This window comes from Myxocyprinus asiaticus, chromosome 44 (assembly GCF_019703515.2).
Source record: "Myxocyprinus asiaticus isolate MX2 ecotype Aquarium Trade chromosome 44, UBuf_Myxa_2, whole genome shotgun sequence".
In the NCBI taxonomy this organism is placed as follows: domain Eukaryota; kingdom Metazoa; phylum Chordata; class Actinopteri; order Cypriniformes; family Catostomidae; genus Myxocyprinus; species Myxocyprinus asiaticus.
The window spans coordinates 3,102,654-3,124,051 of NC_059387.1; the positions used below are offsets into that span (position 1 = coordinate 3,102,654).

The 21,398-nt window shown below is 35.5% G+C and overlaps 2 protein-coding genes across 6 annotated transcripts in view; both read right to left on the reverse strand.

The window, feature by feature from the left end:
* zgc:174877 (uncharacterized protein LOC570025 homolog) overlaps nucleotides 1-2,020 on the reverse strand; it is a 54,985-nt gene extending 52,965 nt beyond the window's left edge. For all 5 annotated transcript variants that reach the window (XM_051686841.1, XM_051686836.1, XM_051686835.1 and 2 more), the window contains exon 1: nucleotides 800-2,020. In XM_051686841.1, the coding sequence (XP_051542801.1) occupies nucleotides 800-1,854 (1,055 nt within the window). In that variant the 5' untranslated portion in view covers nucleotides 1,855-2,020. The remainder of the gene's footprint in view (nucleotides 1-799) is intronic.
* A 3,250-nt stretch (nucleotides 2,021-5,270) lies between these two features.
* anxa13 (annexin A13) lies at nucleotides 5,271-20,801 on the reverse strand. Its single transcript, XM_051686861.1, has 11 exons — nucleotides 20,663-20,801; nucleotides 18,020-18,095; nucleotides 17,101-17,195; nucleotides 16,840-17,010; nucleotides 16,662-16,695; nucleotides 15,016-15,095; nucleotides 14,697-14,765; nucleotides 12,358-12,459; nucleotides 12,172-12,247; nucleotides 11,487-11,599; nucleotides 5,271-7,821 (listed from the first exon to the last, which is right to left on the reverse strand). The coding sequence occupies exons 1-11, from the start codon at nucleotides 20,675-20,677 to the stop codon at nucleotides 7,702-7,704; spliced, it is 951 nt and encodes a 316-aa protein (XP_051542821.1). The 5' UTR covers nucleotides 20,678-20,801; the 3' UTR covers nucleotides 5,271-7,701.
* Between the last annotated feature and the right edge of the window lie 597 nt (nucleotides 20,802-21,398).

Sequence of the window (21,398 nt, forward strand, 5' to 3'; positions counted from 1 at the left end):
TTTAAAGGGGATGCAAAAATGCAGCAATATGAAATACATTATGAAGAGAATCCTCATAAGATCAGAAAGTTTTATTTAGAATAGTTCACCCAAAAATAAACATTTCCTCATTTGCTCACCCTCAGGCCATTTCGGATGTGTATAACTTCCTTTTTTCTGCACGATGACAGGAAACTCAGGAAGTGATATGATAGGTGTGGGTGAGAAACGGATCAATATTTAAGTCTTTTTAACTATAAATCTCAACTTTCACTTCCACATCCACATCCTTCTTCTTTTGTTTTGTTTTTTGACTATTCACATTTGTTGTGCATATCACCATCTACTGGTCGGGTTGGTCAAAGGTGGAGATTTATAGTAAAGGACTTACATATTGATCTGTTTCTCACCCACACCTATCATATCGCTTCTAAATACATGGATTTAACCACTGGAGTTGTATGGATAAATTTTATTTTGCCTTTATGTGCTTTTTGGGGCTTCAAAGTTCCTGTCACCATTCACCTGCACTTTATGAACCTATAGAGCGGAGATACTCTTATACAAAATCTTAATTTGTGTTCTGAAGAAAGAAAGTCACACATCTGGGATGGCATGAGGGTGAGTAAATGATGCGAGAATTTTCATTTTTTTTTGGGTGAACGATCCCTTTAAGGTGATGCAAGGCAGAGACGCATCAATATTTTACATGTTCAGAGAACCAATTTGAGAAAACCTTTTTTTTATTATTATTATTATCTGAAATCCTTTAAGATACTGTAGGCTTTATTTATACCAAACTATAAACCGGAGAGCATACCTGTTCCAACTCAGTAGCAAGATCCCCGTCGTTTGCAGCACCGGATCAGACTTTGAATCTTGTCTTTGAATCGCAGTCACCCGCATACTGTGGTTAGTGTAGATTGATCGCGTCCCAGCCTTTTTGCATATTTTGGGCAGCATTTGGGACAGCAGATTTACTCCCAACGGAACAGCTGTATACCAGATGTCATCGGTGACAAGATACCTCTTTCTGGGCTGCAAATAGAACGCTTTTGCATCGGGAGGGATTTTGCGAAGATATTTCTCCAATGAGGCGACTGGACACAGCGGGTTTCCAGGCTCTTCAATCATATTAACACCCCTCCGATTTTTCCTGCTCTTTTCATATGGGTTGTTTGTTTCCTCGTTTAATGTCATTGTAAAATATTTTAAACCGTTTAAGTCTCGATTCAGAGCAAACGAGTCTGGTTGCAGATGTCGGTTGCCCTCCTTGCCACGGTGTCCAAAATACAGCTGGATGTCATACCAGACCTTATTTAACAGCCCTTTGGGGTTGCCGGGGTCTAATGCAGGCGAGTGTTTCAGTATGTGCTGGTCTTCAGGTGAGATCGGGGGAAAGTGTGTCGTTTTACCCCTACCTGAGCGTCGGATCTGTTTGACAACGCCTTTAAAAACATTGTTGGCGGACATGAATTCAGTGTCCTGCATCAGATTCCACGCCCGACTCAGGGGAGGTTCATTGATGAAGCGGTTCAATCCACCCCGAAGCGCAAGGTAGCTGCTGACACCGTACAGTTCACCCTTGCTAGTCCGAATGGATCCGTAAAATTCCCGCAAAACTGGACAGAGCTCGGACTTTTCGACGGTTTTCAGGTCGATGGTGATCTCTTTCTCACTTAACCAGGTTTTAAAACAGTTGATAGCCCATACGGTTTGCCTTATTGTATTAGCTTCGCATCGGAAGTTCTCCAGCTCCTCCAAATCTGCAGATGAAATGTTTGCACACCTGGATATTTGTGCTGTTAACACGGGCTCCCCTGCCTCCATCTCTTCCTCGTCGCTTTCACACTTTAGGTCAAACATTGTATTCATCAGAAAAATATCCTTGGATTAAGTAAATTTTATCTTATTTTAGTATAAACGGGTGTGATTGATGTTTCCCTGGCGTCAGACTAACATTTTCATGTCACAAAACATAAGATTATCTGAATTGTTAACGGATCTCCACACAGCCACTAGTGTTTTCAGTTTGTTTCTCTTCTTCGTCTTTGAGATACTGGCGGATGGAGTGGTGTAAGCACATACCGCCACCTACTGTTTACTGTGCAGTTAACATCTCGTCATTTACTCACCCTCATGTCATCCCAGATGTGTGTGCCGTTCTTTCTTCTGTAAAACACAAATTATTTTTTTTATAAGAATATTTTCAAAACAAGTGAATGGTGGCCAGAATTTTGAAAAAGCACATAAAAGTAATCCATTTGACTCCAGTGGTTAAATCAATGTCTTCAGAAGTGATATGACAGGTGTGGGTGAGAAACAGATCAATATTTAAGTTCTTTTTTCTATAGATCTCCACCTTTGACCAGCCTCAAATAGTAGGTGGCTGAATGTGAGTCATTTCCACACCAGAACGTGGAAGTTAAAAGTGAAAGTATGGATTTGAAGTAAAAAAGGACTTAAAGGTGCACTCAGTAATTTTTTCCTCATTATAAAAGTTTAACTCCTAAAGACATGAATTTTTAATTTTGCAATATATGTGGGAAATCATGAGCACTCACATTAAAATGAAGTCATATCAGTAACCTTATAAATGCTGTTTTATTCTACATGGAAAGTGTTCGCACATGGGGGCTGCCATATTGGAATCACATGACCAGCCGAATACTACCCAGTAACCATCCTGTTATTTGACACTTTCACTTGTGGATTAAAGTAATCATGGCTGACTTTAAATACTACATTTCTACAATGGCATCTGTAACTGAAAACTATTGATTTTAAATGATACTGCATCCAAGCCACTAGCTGTCAGTGTAAGTCCAAGATGACACAAAGACAAAAGTTACTGAGTGCACCTTTAAATATTGATCTGTTTCTCACACACTATCAGCTGCTGAAGACATTGATTTAACCACTGGAGTCATATGGATTCCTTTTATGCTGCCTTTATGTCCATTTTAGAACCTTCTGATTTCTGGTCACAATTCACTTGCATTGTATAGACCTACAGAGCTGAAATATACTTCAAAAATCTTCATTTGTGTTCTGCAGAAGAAAGAAAGTCATGCACATCTGAGATGGCATGAGGGTGAGTAAATGATGAGGGAATTTTCATTCTTGGGTGAACTTTCCCTTTAATCACACATTTTTATAACCTTCTAACTCCATTTTCATCACCCCTTCTCTAAGGTCAGAAGGGTTTAAAGTTTGGGATCAAAATCCCGTCAAAAATATTGCAGTCATGGATCCAAATATGATAAGCGGGAATCAAAATAATAAACGTGAATCAAAAAATAATAAGTGCAGATAAAAAAATAATAAGCACAAAATAAATAAAAAGCGCAGGTCAAAATAATTAGCGCAGATAAAAAAATAACAAGCATAAATCACAAATATATAAACACGTTTAAAATATGCTGCAAAAAAAAAAAAAAAAAGAAAAACAGAAAAATTAAGGCAAAGCCATCAGAATTGCAAACAAAATCATGTTTTCCTCGGAAATATTACTGTTTTTTGTGCTTTTTGACAATTTTGCTCATATTTTTATTTTTTGTACGCTTAAGCTGTATTTTTCTTTGCTTTTGTTTGCAAGTTCTGCGCTTCATTTTCCAAAACTTGTGAGTGGAGTTTCATGTAAATCAGGGGGCGTTTTGCATCCCCATTGGTCCACTAGTTCTTGATCGACAGCTCCTCCTCTAGCCAATCATTCGAAGAGGGGAGGTGACGTCACTCCAATGCAACTCCGATGGCTGCTGCTCAATATTATATTATTTGTGGTTTTTGTCTGTTTTGAGTATTTTATGCCAGATCTAGGAAACAATGTGTTGTTAAAACATGCATGAAACATCCACACCAACCCATCCTTTTTTTTTTTTTTTTTTTTTTTAGATATGCAGCCAATAACCTACAAACAAATCTTAATTAATGCCTAAACTAAAACTCTGCTAACTAAATTCATCTGACTCGATACTTGTGTTAACGGACTATGATAACTGCCTACTCGGACAACACATTGTTTCCTAGAGCTGGCAGAAAATACTCAAAACAGACAAAAACCACAAATAATATAATATTGAGCAGCAGCCATCGGAGTTGCACTGGAGTGACGTCACCTCCCCTCTTCGAATGATTGGCTAGAGGAGGAGCTGTCGATCAAGAACTAGTGGACCAATGGGGATGCAAAACGCCCCCTTATTTACATGAAACTCTACTCAGAAGTTTTGGAAAATCAAGCGCAGAACTTGGAAACAAAAGCAAAGAAAAATACAGTGTAAGCGTACAAAAAATAAAAATAAAATATGAGCAAAATTGTCAGAGAGCACAAAAAACAGTAATATAAGCAAGGAAAACGTGATTTTGTTTGGAATTCTGATGATTTTGCTTTAACTTTTCTGTTTATTTATTTATTTTGCAGCACATTTTAAATGTGTTTATATATTTTTTATTCATGCTTGTTATTTTTTGATCTGTGCTAATTATTTTGATCTGCGCTTTTTATTTATTCTTGTGCTTGTTTTTATTTATTTATTTTAATTTATCTGCACTTATTATTTTTTGATTCACGCTTATTAGTTTTGGATCCGTGACCGCAATACTTTTGACAGGATTTTGATCCCATATTACAGGGGCTGACTTTCACTGCATGCTACAGATATAAAAAGTAGCATGATATTTGTGATTGTAGCCTCTGTTCCCTATACCTATTGCCAATCGACCTTTGTATAGGGTCTGAATGTCAGTGACCACCACCGCAAGCAATCTATTCACTAACACATATATACTCTTTCAATATTTTTGACCCTTTATATTTGTATTGCCTTATTTATTGCTACATACTATATGACTGTGAGTCATAAGTAGAGGTTTATTTAAGTTTTATAGGATGTGGTCTGTTACATGTGAGGGCTTTTTTTTTTTTTTTTTTTTCACTTTTTTTACATAAGATTTTTGCAGATGGTTGAAGGTTTGTAGGGGATATTTATGGTTATGGTAAGCATGAGACCATGTAAGGAATCCCTAGAGTCCACTCCCACAGAATGAGACTCCAGGGACATTCAGAAGAGATCACTTTCCAACCAACATTTGACTTCTGCTTTTACGTTTAATTTCTTTATTGTGGTGAACGTGGTTATTGTGGTTTTAAGAGATGGTCACACAAATAAGAGTGCACTGAACAGCTAATTGGACTACATAAAAATAAAGAAAATAAAAAAGTCACACACTGCAAAACATACAGAATAACAATAGCCTACCTGTCATCCAGTAATTTCTGGAATACTCCAAGGTAATTTTGTACTACTTTATTTTATTCAGTTAAATCTAGAATACTACTTTTTTTGTTAATACAGAAGAAAATACTGGTCCAAACTCCAGAGTCCACATTCACTCAAATAAGCAGTTTTGTGATTTTTGCACAATGTTCTTGTTCTGTACGTCTATGCTGCAATAACAGTTTAGTCAACAAATTATAATTCATGAATCAAAACTATCCAAATATATTAAAAACTTTGGTAATAAAGTACATTTTGTGAAGAGAACAATGTTGCTTGTGCTAACTGTTATCTTAAATTCTGTATTTTAGTATCAAATACCTTGGTTGTAGACCATTCTCTTATATTAATATATACGGCAAGTACACTAAAATATATCATGCAAATAATATAAATATAATGCTGTGTTAGTAACAACAACATTACAGACCGGGTGAGTGAAACTGTCAATTCAGAATACTGCTGATGTTTTCACCACAGATATCAGCTGCCTAGAAGTCTTTCTAAAAATAGGCAATACATGTTGCAGTTTAGTGTCTCTTCACATGCTTCATGAAGTCATTCACACGTATTCAGATTTCACTTTCTCATGCATATAGAACTGACATTTTGGTCCCGTCAGATAAAGGTACGCAACAGAATCATGGGCTCTTTATCGCCTTCTGTGGTTCAAACATACGATTACAAGTTACTTAAGAACGAACTGTTTTTATAGCGTCAGTTGTGCACTGCTCCTCCACGTGAATGAAACTGATGGTTTGAGGTAATTTTGGTCTGTGATTACCATATCAGAGCAGATCTGACTAGCTGATAGTAAGAAGAAAGTTATACACACAACTGGCTAGGTAGCTAACTATCCTAGATAGCTATGAGCGAAGGAATTTCTCACTGACTAGCATGCTTTTGTTAGCTAGCTACCTAGCTAACTATCATCCCACTGAAATATCTTACCTGTCCAGCAAGAAAAAAAAAGTAATCTCTGGGTCAATCTTAAATCTCTTCAGATCTCTTGAGTTGTCGGCACTTTTGAAAAGCCAAGCCAATATTTATTCTTGTTTTAGCCTGCACTCTGTCACTTTCTCTTTTTGCCTGCAGGATCTCCACAGTTAAATGTTTCTTGGGCTTGACCACAGGTGATTACCCAGAGGTCAACAAGGATTGCTGTTTAGAACTATCCATGTTCAGTGCTAGCTAGCTAGCTAGCTAACTAGTTTCAAGTCATATGCATCTACCCCATTTACTGTAGCAACCAGCTACAACCACTGCCCCACACCCCCACCCTTCTATACTCTATTTCCCTCCTTTTACCCAGCGCTCACACATGTGCCATACTAAACAAAACGTATCTTCTTTGTTTACGGACATGACGTTAACACAAGAATAGCCATAAAGGAAGCCTAAAATTTCCCGTCAAATCGCACCTGAAAGCTCTGAATGTAAAATCCGTATTGTAGCCTTGTCATAGTGACTCGGGTATAGTAAGAACATGCTTTTGAACACAGATTGTTTTATGTACTGGGTTAATAATGGTATTTTGTTCACTTCTGATTAATTTTTTCTTTCTTTCTTTCAGGAAATCCTTTGTAGTATACCTTTTAACTCTGAGGTTCTGGTGTGGCGAAATACTAGCAGGACAACTCATGACTGCTGTTGGGCAAAAAAATAAAAATGCAGGTCTTACTAAATCTATGTTCAATCTTCAGTTCATCTCATGAAGACAACATAACGTAACAATGCTATTTTGTAATCCAGAACCACAAGACACCACTTCAACTGGCCCATTTTGCCTCTAGAATAAGGAATGTCAAAGAAACTGTTTACAGGATATAGATGCATATTCATGTTTGTGAGGACAGCTGCTTTTGAAACATGAGCGGTGTTATGCATCTACATAATACATAATACAATAGTGAAATAAAAACAAGAATACTGGACAAGAATAATGGATTTTGTAGCTACACCGTTAAGTCAACATGAAATCAGAAATCACCCTGTTTACTTTCCTAATACATGTTCCTGGTCTTACTGAACATGATTTATCAGTGAACATTATTTCAAAGAGAAAAAAAAATTGTCTTCATATCTTTCATCAAAATGTATTAAAGTTCTCTGCTGCTTCATCTAAAGCGACTTTCCTTTTTGACTGACATCACCAAGCCCTCTTTTTTTTAACCCCTCCCCTCCAACTGCACAGCTCCATTCTGATAATGTCCACTTTTCAATTCAATTAATTTCACCCAATATTTCTCATTTAGTGTCCTGTTTCACTCAGAAATACATCACACTGCATTAGTAAAATGGGTTGCGAATGCCATTTCATGTAGACTTTTAAGTGTTTGCATACAACAGGACAGGATGTAAGTCATGTTAGTTTGCCTTGTTTGTGACTATAATAAAAGAACCCTTGATCCACTGTGAGCACTATAGGGGTCTAGTGGTGTATCTCTCAGTGTAGGATGGCCAGCAGGAGGCGCTTGAAATCTCCACCGCATTCTGAGTTGATGGCGTCTTTCAGAGACACGTCATATTTCTCCAGGTACATGTCTTTAATGGTCTCCAGATCAATCTATTCAAACACAGTAGTGCCCATTAGAGGTGGTGATCATCTAGAAAGTAAATCTCATATCAATGGCTATGTTCAAATTATTATTCTATGCTACTTTTACTATTTCTGCAGTATGCATTATGTATACTGTATACATTATGTGAACGTTCAGTATGCATGGTATATCTAGATGATGTGTTACATTTGTGAAAACATGCAGTATACAACCAAAGCACTACTGTATCCCACACTGCAATGCTCTCAACTTGACCTTCCACTTTCAGTGTATGAATGGACAAGAAGCAATATTAGCCACATTTGTGGCTAACCTCCTAACTCATAATTTTATCGAAGCCCCCAAATTATTTTCATTTTTTTACACAAAGCTGGATTCAAAATGCTAAATTAAATGGACACCCCATTAGCTGAATTGAACATGCACATGTCAAAAATGTAGCACACAACTGTTCAAAACGGTTAACATTGCTTACAGCAGGGGTCCACAACCTTTTTTTCTTTCTTACAAATTATGTTATCAGCATAACAGTTTGAATGAAAAGTTTGTGCAAAACCTGATGATCCATGTTATCACAGCAAGACTTGTGAATGTTCCACAGGGCAGCTTGTGTACTTCAATGGAAACAAGAAAATCTTTTGTAGAAAAGGAGTTATCATTTGATGAGACCTAGAAATTGTGGAATACTAAATATTTATTATTAATTTTATGTTATTAGTTTTTAAAATCCTGAAACTTTGTTCATTTCAAGGTTTAATTTAGATTTTTAATCATACCCCACTATGTGTTTGTTTGCTCTTTTCCCTTAATAATGTAGTTTCAAGAGTCTCCATTATTGTGGTATACGGAGCGTATGTGCTAGGTTGAAAAACATTGATAGCGTATATTCTTATGTAAATGAAGTGATGTTCTGAAAAGCAAAAAAGCAACAAATAAAATTGTAGAAATGTAGGCTGCAGTGTCAGAAATAAACCTTTACAGGGCAATATCTGCCCCCCGATTTGATTTTTGGGGGGATTGGGGGAGGAAATGACCTCAAACATAAATTATTATCATACTTCTGCCTTTAAATAGATTAATCAAGACATTTTATGCACTACAAAAAGTACTACATTTTTATTGTGATAAAGACCATTTCAAGACGGTTTAAGGAAGTGACGTTTTTTGTTCCTTGAACATTTCCTGCTAGTTGTGCGTTCCAAACGGGATAAATCACCCTCCGAAGGGCACTTTGAAGGAAGAACAATCATGATAGTCATGCTGTAAGATCGCTTCAAACAGAATTTCCAATAAAAATTACTTAAAGTGAGTTCTGAATGACACTTTTTAGCCTTTCAAAGCTCTCACAGTGGATGGTAAAGTCTTCAAAGGGAATAGGGCATAGGGATGATTACTTATGAATAGAACGCACCCTTGTTCAAAATAACAGCGTGACTCGCGAGGTGCTTCATTCATAGTGACTTTAACACGATTACTAAGCTCCGCAAGTCATTTATTTTTTACATTTAGTCATTTAGCAGACACTTTTATCCAGAAGAAAGAGACAAGAAAAGTATTGAAATCATTAAAAAATAAATCCTTACCTTGTCCGCAGGTCGCACAGACAGACAGCTTCACTGAACGGCTTTATTGATTATAACCAGAGACTATTTAGCAGAGACGGTCACTTCTATTAAAATGAGTGAGAGAAATTGGAACGCCAAATGGTCAACGGATGTAGAAAGCAAGTCCCGCCTTACAGGTAAACGAGCCAATCACCTTTTAGATACAGACATCATCTGTCAATCAACTTGAGTACACGCATGTGCATTAGCAATACAAGCCGGGAAAAATTGTTTTTTAGCGTAATCTGAGGTAAAGAAGCACTATTTATGATACCAGTGTTGTCAGATTGTATTGCTGATTTGAAATATGTTCTTTGACAGTAATCTACCAAACGTTTTGGGGATTTTGGTCTTTTCCCATTCAAGCAGATTTGAGCTGCACTTGTATGCCACTTGTCTACATAGAAAATAGCTGCCCGAGAGCATTTCAAAGATGTTCGCTGAGTGACCCAACATGCTAAAAAGACTTTGTAACAGGAGTGATCATTCCCGCGCCTCTCTCGTGTAGACACTCAGTATCAACAACATGTCTGGATAAGTCACTTCAGGTAATCGTTTGACATTATTTGAAAAAAATACTGTATGTTAACTCAGAGCCATATTTAAAGGATCTGTTAATGATACCAGAAGTTCTGCAGGAAAACTTGCATTCGAATTCCTTGTTATTGTTTACATCCTTGAAATGGTTTATACCTAATTTTGTTTGTCTGAACAACCATTGTCAACTAAAGTTACCCATCTGATATATCCCAATGTCACATGACTTGCATAACATGTTAAAAAGCCAAGCCTGGTTCAAGAGTGGATTACTTGACTGTAAACAGTGTTACCTAAGTATTATTGCTATAAAACTTTACAAGAAAAAATTACTAAAAATTCAAGATTTTTGAAAATGCTTTTCGAAACATACCATGTGCTAAGTAGTTCTAGGTCCCTTATGTTGAGTAAAGACCCAAAATGTTAAAAAAACACCAGCAATGTTATCAGCCAACAATGTTACCCACTAAAGGTAAAATAGTGGACAATAGGTAACATATTTGACATTTTAAGCGCATTCTACAGATATTAAGAGTTGTTTAAAAATGTTCAAATTAAAAATATACAATTTGTAAAACATTAGCTTAGCAGTCATTTGGAACTTTTTAAAATCATGTTCAGTTCAATAAACTTTGAAACAATGTTTTGATGAAATAATAAAAATGATCACTGTCATAATTGTAATCTGAAATATTATCCCTTGCTCATTTTGCTACTGTACTTTCTCATCTTCAGTCAACTGTGTTACCTGTGTGTCAATTACTTTTCTGTAAGGTCAACTACAGTATGTTACAGTGAGTTTTTTAAATAATAATAATTTAAAAAAATACTCAGTTGCCTCCTGCACAGTTATGTATAGTGTAAAGTGACTTCCAAAAGTGTGTTTTGTCCCTCTAGTTAATTTTCTTCCAAAACAGTGCATACAAATTTAAATTGCTTGACAAAATGCAATGACCACTGAGTTCTATTTGCACAACTAGAGATGTATTATCACTTTTTTCATTAAAGTGTTAATGATCACAATTTTTGCTTTTGATAAGTGGTCACATAATCTATCAAATTAAGTTGGTGTGTTAATTATTGATATTTTCCAAAAGTGTACAAAATTACTTAATTTGTCAGTAATATGGTTGACAAATTAAGCTGCTAACATCATGCTTTTTAAGAAAAATGAGGCTACTCTGAGTTTGCCATTTATAAGATCATATTTGTGTTTTGGGGAAAACTTTCAAAAATAATTTCTCACTATCAAATGTCAAATGTACCCGTAATTATAGAATGACCCTTATTACTTTTTTTTTTCTTCATTTGGAAAGTTGTGGAAATGTAATATTGGCATTTTTCTTTTGATGTTGGAGCAAATCGGTAAGAGATATATATTTGCCATGGTCTCCTATTCACTCCCACACACCACTATTGAAGTTTACCCTGCAATCGTTTACTTCCGTGTTCTAAAACCCGAAAGTGTGAATGGGTCCATTAAACAACCTAACATTATTCAAAACACAGAATGTGAACTGGTATCATACCTCGGAGCGACACACAATGATGCGGATGAGAGTGTCTTCGTCAGTGCCGGCACCTTTCATAGCAGCGTTCAGCCTCCGAGCGAAGAACAGCTGAGGGTTCTTAGCACATCGCACTGTGGGTCAGAAAGAGTTCGCCACTTAGCCAATCTTACTTTTCTCTTTTCATTCTTTAGTTTTTCAATTAGAAAGTCTTTTTCCTTTTACACCCTATTTTGTTTAATTTGCCACTCAAATCACTAAAAAACTGTATTTCCATTTTATTTTAGTATTTATATACTAGGCATTTCAATTTAATTGAACGGAGTAATCTTGTACAAAATTAAATGAATAAAAAGTCTGTTTGTAAAAGTGTATCAAGTAATGTTTTTGAACTTTATATTGACACCTATTGGCATGTATGCAGTATTATACAAAAGCAAAAGTTTTCAGTGATGCCACTGTTAAAATACACTATTTGCAAGTGTATTTTGCAGCCATAATTTATTCATTCTGCAACCAAAAGTGTCTCAGAATAGTGAAGTTATAGAAATAAAGGGAGTATTTTTGGAGTCTTTATCTCATATGAATGCACATCATTTACACATTTGTCAAAAATACTATTAATTTCTTTAGAGGTAAAACTTTTTAAATGTGGAAAATCTTCTTTAGTGCACCTTTAAATTAAACAGAATGTTTTAATACAAACCAAGTGTGGTGTAGCAGTCCTTCAGGGTTCCAGAGGTTTCCTTATCAATTGCATCCAAAATTTCTGTACCAGAAATCTGAAGGAAACAAAGGTGAAATCTAAAAGTGATGCAGTGTTATATGGACATTGTTCTGTGGACATTGTTCTACGCTACTACCTGAAGCTTAAATTAAAGCACAAACTCACAGCTTCATAGGCTTTGAATGTGGCCTGCAGTTGCATGTAGTTCCTGGTGGCCAGAATGAAGCTGAAGGTGGACTCATCTGTGCCAAAACAGCCCTCTCCAGCCTGACAGACAACAACAAACATTAACAAACCGAAAGAGGCCTGGAAATGTGACTAAATATTTAAGTCATAATTTTGTCATAATATATCGCAGAGTGATTTCATTCATATCCGTAAGTATTTGTACAGGTACATTCAGTGTGCACATATATTTTTGTACTTTTAGATACACAATGAAAAGTAAGGTAAACCGGGGCTAAAGGCTCCGCAAGGTAAAAGGCTCCATTGATTTTATTTTCTCCCAAAACACTAACTAGCAACAAAAATTACCACAGCGCTTTCCTGAACACCTGTTTGTCACTATACACTGGAAAATGTTCCTGTTCCATGAGATCTTTGCGTGTAATGTCTAAAGGTTTATTTTGTGGCAATCTGATCTAATTTTTTATATTTTTCTTAAAATGCTACAAATTTATGTAGCTAATGAATATCCTGGAAATTATCACATTTCTTTTGAGACAAAATACTTTTGTCATTTTCAGTTTTAAGGTCATTAAATCAAACATTTTCCAATAACTGTCCAATAAGTGAAAGGATAGTATTTGGGGTAAAAAGCCCCCCTGCTGCAGGTGCTAAAGGCCCCTATTAAACACATTGTTTTTCTGAAAAATATTCAAAGTGGGCTCACATTCACTCATCCAATCATTATAGAGATAAGTTTGTTTAAAGAATACTTGAGATGTATAAAATGTCAAATGTGTTTGAAATTAACAGGAAATGGGTGACATTTTCTGAAGTAGTTATTCTGAATAAGCATCATGTTTATTTGTTACTCAGAAAAGTATCTTGCTGTCTCAATTATTCGCATTTGTTAACAAATACACACAATATCACTTTAAGGGTTTATAGTGATATTGTGTAGAAATAATAGTTTTACCCCAAGTGTTACATGTCCCTCACCACCTTTTCTTTTTAAACTGAATTTTAATCAAAACAACTTCCGTTATTATTTATTTTCACACAAATTATGTTGTGCTATCAATATTAAAAAAAAAAAAATCCATTTGTTTGAACTTGATACATTTTGTGACCAGAAAAAAAAAAAAGAAACATTTCCTTAAAGTGTGCCTTATCCCCATTTTACCCTACAGTAACAATGTATTGACAGCTTTTAAAATGTAAACCCATTTAAGTATGTACAGAATTACGAATCCTGTGTTGACTGGTGGGAACAGAAATTCACAGGACCTTCATGAGGATACCGCTGCAGGTGAACGAGTTCAATGCTCACACACAATCCCATGGCGGGACATTCATTTATCTATCAGTTAATGATGGAAGCATAAATGACATCCAGCTGGGACTAATAAAAGTCCAGTCATATGTCTTAATTTAATTATCATAAAAGCACAAAAGTATGAAATATAAGAGAAAGACTGTCAGTGTTATGGTATACAGTAACATTAATGTTTGTTTCCCTCATTTACTGTGTTAAATATGATGCTGTTAAACATATTTATTAAATACCATAAACAGTAAAAGCTACAAAGTTCTGGTCACCATTCACTTGCATTGTATGGAACTACAGAGCTGAAATATTCTTCTAAAAATCTTCATTTGTGTTGTGCTGAAGAAAGAAAGTCATACACATCTGGGATGGCATGAGGATGAGTAAATGATGAGAGAATTTTCATTCTTTGGTGAACTATCCCTTTAAGTAATTTATGAGTAGCTTGTAGTTTGGGATGCTACAGTTTCAAAATAGCTTCCCCCAAACTGATAAATACAACAAAATCAACCAACCAAATCTGTGAAATCAGTTATCTAAGCTGTAAAACACTTTACGTTAGGGCACCTAGACACCAGAGAAAGCTCTGACATAGTGTTTGATGAAAAGTAATCCAAAACACCTATTTTTAGGGTGTGAAAACAATCAGTTTGAACACAAGTATACAGTAAATACAGCTAAATGGATTTTAGATAACACAACTCGACCCTTCTGTATGAAATTCTCATTGGTCAACGAATGCCTAAAACTTTTGGTTGTGTGATGGAGCGTCACTTTTACAAACTCTTGCATTTCCTCTATGTTCTTGCAATGCACCATCTCCACTGAAATCAATGGCTTCACAGCGTTCTCTGACACACTGTAAATTCTAGTCAGTGTGTAGGCGCCCTTATAAGCTATTCTATACATGCTGAGAATGTACATTTCAGTGTCTGTCCAAAGTTGTTCTAGAGGCACCCTTTACATATAAATATGTACAAATACTAATGAGATCACATTGAATGTCTCCTACTTCAAACATTGAGATGGCGTCTTGCTCTGCCAATGTTTCGTCCACATCGTAGCTCTCATCTCTGTTACCCTGCAAGAGAGAGAGAGAGTATTAACTGACCGTCCTGACCGAGGAGAGTGAAATCCAGTCCGAGTCACGTCACTGAACCCTGTCCATGCTTATCTCATGAAAGCAGATCTGAAGCACTGCCAAAAAGCAGAAAGAGGGATGGGTGCTAAACACAGGCTGACAGTGAATGCTTTATTTCACTCATGTCTGCTGAAGAGTCATTTTGTAGGATGTAAACAATCATTTTGAGAAAGAATGAAGAGGTATTTACCTGGAGAAGGAACGTCAGCAGTCTCCTCACATCCCCACTGGTGTCTCCTTCAATGTCTGACTCCAAATCCCTGTCATGCACTGTAGACAAGAAGATATATATTGGTGTTTCTTTAAATACTTTTTAAAACTTTCACATTTTTACATTTTCTTTTTTTGTTAGATGAAACTCATATTAAAACTGACTTTCCTTCAGCATTTATGTTTATACTTTTCAAATGCCTTTTAAGAGTAGATTTAACAGTTTTAGCCTTGTCTCAGACCCAGACATTCAATTTCAAATATAAAGATGCATTATACAAATACAAGTTATTACTTGTTTAAAGCCATGATCATCTAAACAAAGAGTGACATAAACATAAAACATTTCAATATTTATTGTGTTAAAATTATTTCTGTAAGTTTTTCAAAAATTACAGCTGTCCCACAGTTGAGGCATAATTTCCACCAAAGCAAAAATTTTGCTTCTAATGCAGTTTTTTCAAATGTTAGTGTACTTGTTAACCAAGTGGACAAAAGTGTCAATGAAGAGCATGTTTGAGATGTAATTTGAGACAAGTGACGTTTATAGAAAACAAAGAAAATTTAAGATAAATATCACCAATTCCAATCAGATTGTAATTTTGCCAAATTAGAGTGTGAAAATATAATTTAATTGTGTGTATTAAGGATACATAAAATTTTAGCTATGAAATTAGCCTTAGCAAGACGAAGGAGTCGGCCATTTCTTTCAAAAACATCAAAAACTTTATTTCCATCAGCGTCATTTTCAGCACAGATTCTATTAAACGCAATGTGGTAGGAAATTTAAAGGTGCACTTAGTAATTTTTTCCCATTTAAGGAGTATTACTCCTAAAGAAATTAATTGTAATTCTGAAACATAAGTATAAAATCATAAGCACTCACATGAGATGAGGACTGTGTGAAAATGTTTCTAACAGGATTTTTCTCTTTAGAAATTCACAAAGGAAATGACACTAAATGCTGTTGTGGAAGATTTAAGTCTTAAAGCTAGGGTGTGCAATCTTTTCCAGAATTTATTTTTTGTTATACTGGTTGAAAGTCTCTTCACATCCTGATAACAATTAATAATTTAAGTGGTCTAAATGTAAAAAAAAAAAATTATATATATATATATATATACACTGTATCTTCTGTGGAAGGGACAGGACTTAAAAATGATCGACCAATCATTGCATTCGGTCTGAATGTAATGATAGGATGTCCTTCCTGTCTGTCAATCTATATTTGCATACCGCCGCGCAACTTGTTTGCGCAGACGATCACACGTCATCAGCGCAGTTCCTTATGTTTCTCCTGAACCACCAGTAAAAGGAAACAAGAAAAGAAAGACCATGTTAGAAACGTGTCTCTCATCCTGGTGCTTTGACTCTGCTCTGTGTCTGTCTGTCTGTCTGTCTGTGTGTGTGTGTGTGTGTGTGTGTGTGTGTGTGTGTGTGTGTGTGTGTGTGTATTAGAGGAGGCGTGACTTTGGAGACACCTCTGAAGCGAGGGCGGGCTCTATGCTTTCAAAGCTAGCTTGCTAACTGCTAGCCTCTCTGGATTACACATCCTAGCTTTAAGGAATTTTAAAAAAAGTTTGCAGATTTAAGGAAACTGGAGTTGTCAATATGAGTCACTGTTACCTTGGGTGTAGGTCTCTTTGTAAGTGGCAATCTCCTATTAGAAAATAATAAGAAGCGAGTGACTAATTTTAAATACAAAACACAGTGGCAATGAAAAAAACATGTGTACCTACTTTGGGAACTGTTACAAACACAGGAACATGCTCAGATCCTTTCAATTGAAAACAGAGTAACATACAGCATTGGTGGAAGTGCACAGTATCTCCACCAGGACATCCTCGTCTGTGCCCGCACCCTTCATGGCCTTCCTGAGCTCTTTCACAGCAAACACATGAGGAGGATCCAACATGGCGATGATGGCCTTCTCAAAATTACCAGACAGCTCACGCTTCAAAACCTCCTCCAACTCCTACACAGAAAACACTAATCTGTGATTGCCTGCTCTTAGTTTTTTTTTAAGATGTCAAAAATGTACATTCTAAATTTTCAGGGTACTCACATCATCATATTTCTCGAAGTATGCATGTTTGATTTCCAGTCTCTGAGCTGCACAGCGATTGGCCAATATATCTATAATGGCTTGCTCATCAGTGCCTTTAAAAATAAAAAAATAAATGTAATGTATCAAATTTAGCACCAGTGATAACAATGCTTGTGAATATGAGAAATGCAACTTTAAACAACAAAGTTATATTCAAATTTATATACACTGACATAGTTAAAAAAAATTAAAAAAAAAAAATAAAAATACAAAATTGAGTTTTGGATGACTGGATTAAATTTGTTGCCTCAAAGTAGTCTTAATCTCACAATGATTTAGACCTAACAACTTCGGTAGTTTACTAGTTGTCAGAAGATTAAACTTACATTTTCAATTAAAAGTTATTGTTACTGTTGTCGTATAATAACTTTCAACAATTCAATTGGCAATAAAAACAAATTATTAAATTACATTATAGCTTTTGGTGCATTAGGGTATGTATAGGGTGTGTGTGTATATATATTAAACTTTATTGAACTTCATTCTTCCTAAATGCCTTACAGTGCAAGAACATGTTCCCTTCTGCAGCGGCTTGAACATCAACAACACAAAATAGAGCTATTGTTGCTAAATATCGGCTCCTTACACATCACCATAAACACTAATCATGTGGGTCCAAAGAGCAGGACTGGTCAGTTTCAATCAGAAGTTCAGAGCCCAACAAGTTTGGACAATTAACCAGTTAAAAAGAAACAAGGTACTTGGTACAGTACTCTTCTAAAACGACTCACAAAAATGAGTACATTTGTATTTACAACACATACACTACTTGTCTAGAACAAGTGGTAACAACTAATTGTGAAAAATTGACTGATTATAACTAAATTATTTAAGCACATAGATTGCAGTACAGTTAAGTATAAGAATGACATCTTACCTAAACCTTTGCAGGCTTTGCGGATGGCCTTTATGTCAGCAACGACATCAAAGTCGTCATAAGGAACAACTGTTGGCTGTCAAATAAATCCAGAATGGAAAATCACCGTACTTTTCTTCAGAACACTTCATAATTAAAAATGGTAATCATAATTAAGCAATAAGGTATGAGATGCTATTCTAAATTTGTATTGACTATTTTCACAAGCACAGCCTTGAGTACCCTTTGGTTTTTTTTGGTTGTTTTTTTTGAGTGCTTTTTCTTTTATAAATGGCTACTTCATTATACAAGTATTAAGGTCACAAGTTAAATTTTATTAAGAAGAACAGGTTATTTGTGCTGTATTGACCAATCAGCCTCCAGGACTATCCATTTTATAATGTAGAATTTAATACAAGAAATAACAATTGCGCCCAACCACTGTTACATTCACCCCATAGCAGGGGCAACTGTACCAGTGGTTGGGGGCATATACCACTTGGAAGACTCAATGCATAGCAAATAAGAGCACTTCTCCAAGTAAAATACCATTGCATTCTAGGGATGTTATAAAATCTCAATTTAGTGATTACTGATTGGCAGATTCTGCACGTTATTTTATCTATACGTATTTGAGGCATCAATATATTAAAATGATCTGACATTGAAATTAGAAGCCTAATTTGTGTGTTGTTCTATGTCTGGCGTAATAGCTTTAGGAAACCACAAGAGAAGGATATATCATTTACTCAAGCCGGGAAAAGGCACAGGCACCAAATAAAAATGCAGTGCTGCTGGCAGCCCAAAGTTGTGGATCAAATCACCATACACCTAAAAGTTACGAAAGTTTTTGTACTTTATCAAGAATAAACCAATGTTGATTATTGGTTCATTCTTGAGTAGGGGCAGTGGTAGCTCAGTGGTTAAGGCTCTGGGTTACTGATCAGAAGGTTGGGGGTTCAAGCCCCAGCACTGCCAAGATGCTACTGTTGGGCCCTTGAGCAAGGCCCTTGACCCTATCTGCTCCAGGGGTGCCGTATCATGGCTGACCCTGCACTCTAACCCCCAGCCTAGCTGGGATATGTGAAAAAGAAGAATTTCACTGTATATGTGCAAATGTGTGATAAATAAAGATAATTATTATTATTATGATGAGTTTGCAGGTTAGTGTATGAAACTGGTGTAACTGAGCAAAATTATTATACAATTTCTCTGTATGTCACCTTGACTAGGTTTTATTTAAGCAGTCAAACCACAAAAAGACATACTTGAAACTGAATATAATTTGTGTAGGCTCTATGAAAGATACATATACACAATATATCATCCAGTGATGGCTAAATAATCTTTGTGCTTTTTCGAATCGGATGTAATGGAAATTCTGGCGCTGCAGAATTTTCCGCAGCCTCCGGAGTTGTAGCTCGCCGTCTGTCGGCAGCATTGTGCATACTGTAATAGAAAATAATAGTTTCTAATTTTAGAATGTGACATGTCATCTACCAAACGCATCTGGTTAGCGACCCCCTTTAATTTACCCTTCCGCTCACACTTCATGAATGAATGAATGAATGAATGAATGAACATTACATTTATATTTTTACTAAAGTTGTGTTGAGAAACATTTTTGAACAGACAAAGTCTATTGCGCAACGAGCAGCCCTACTTATATATGAAAAATGCTGATATATATCGATAATCATTAGGAAAATCTTCCGGTAATCGATGTGTGAAAAAGGCATCGATCCCAAGCTCATTAAAATAAAATAAAACTGAATAGTTTGCCTTTATATGTGACTAATTATCTACCTGTTAAGAATAATGTTTAATATATTATTTAGTATAAATAATATGTTTATTCCCCTTTAGTCCTGTTGTACCCTTTGGCACAGGTTATTCATGATAACTTTTAACAAACAACTTAGTGTGATAAACTAGATATATTTAAAAGCATCGGAACTTTAGACAGCAAATGAAAACCTTTGGACATCCAAAAAAATATTCTAAGACCACAAAATCACTTTTTGTTGAATAATTTTCACAAAGGAAAATTACTATTTTTTTCTCAGGCAGTGATATACGATATGTGCAGAATAAGTGTCATTACTCCAACTTGTTTGTGACTGGAGAAATGTAGTGCATTATCATTTCCCCCTGAAGAATGCTCAGAGCATCCAGCCTGTCCAAACACAGACTGAACCCAGCTGGAGGCCCCTAGACTGAGCGCTGGAAATGAAACTGTCTCCTCCCAAATCGTTTCCTCTGACTCACATAACGGGATTCGGACACATTCCTCCCCCTTTACAATAACATATGCAATCGAAATCAGTTTAATGCATATGAAGAAATGCATAAAGAAACTAGTTATTCCATTTCATTTAAATGCGTTCGCTGCATGAAACTGCGTGAAATGAAACATATATTACTACTGCATTCAGATTCACTATTTAACCCAACATATATTTTATCGTAACATCGTAACTATCTTTCTTCTTTCTTCTCTACATTAGTCTTTCCTTTTTATTTAAAAAGAGCTTTGTGTTGTTAGATTAGTGCGACAGTCCCATAACAAAACTGTGCGGTAGATGTTGGAGTAAATCTCTCTCTGGCGATCTCGCCGGTTAAAGATGTCTACTAAAGCGAAAAGCATTTAACTTAAATACGCACGTAACAGTTCCCCATGTCGATTGTTTCTGTTGCTCCGATGAACGTGTTTGATGATAAAGATGATGATCAGATGATCTCGCAAAGCAGCTGACCGCTGTCCGAACTCAAGGCCACAAGCGCAAGAGTTTCTGTAAGTGACGTCAGCACGTAGGCAAATAACGGGATGGATTTTAAACGTGTCCTCCCACAGAGCCAACAAAAAAATAAATAAAAACATAAAAACTTAAACATAAAAATTACGACACAAAAAAAAAAAAAAAAAAAAAAAAAAAAATATATATATATATATATATATATATATATATATATATATATATATATAAGATTTAAAAAGGAAACGGAAAGGTTTTTACTATAAAAAAAAAAAAAAAAAAAAAATTATTTGTGCATAATGTGTTACAATCTCATTGACTATGATCTTTATTTCAACATTTAATTAAATGCTGTACTGCACTCTTGTCATTCATTGTTGTATCAACCTCTCTTCAACGTTTGTGAAAAATAATCAAATATGTGACAGAAAAATTATGTAGAAATGTAAAATAAAAAGAAAACCTTGAAGGCTATCAGCTCCTTTTAGGTTGACGCACCTCCTTGTAACCTTCTGGGAACATTAGTTCTAAAAAAAAAAAAAAAAACTTAAAACCATTTGAGAACCTTCTGTATAAGTTATTTTCATGGTGTCCGACAATATATATATATATATATATATATATATATATATATATATATATAT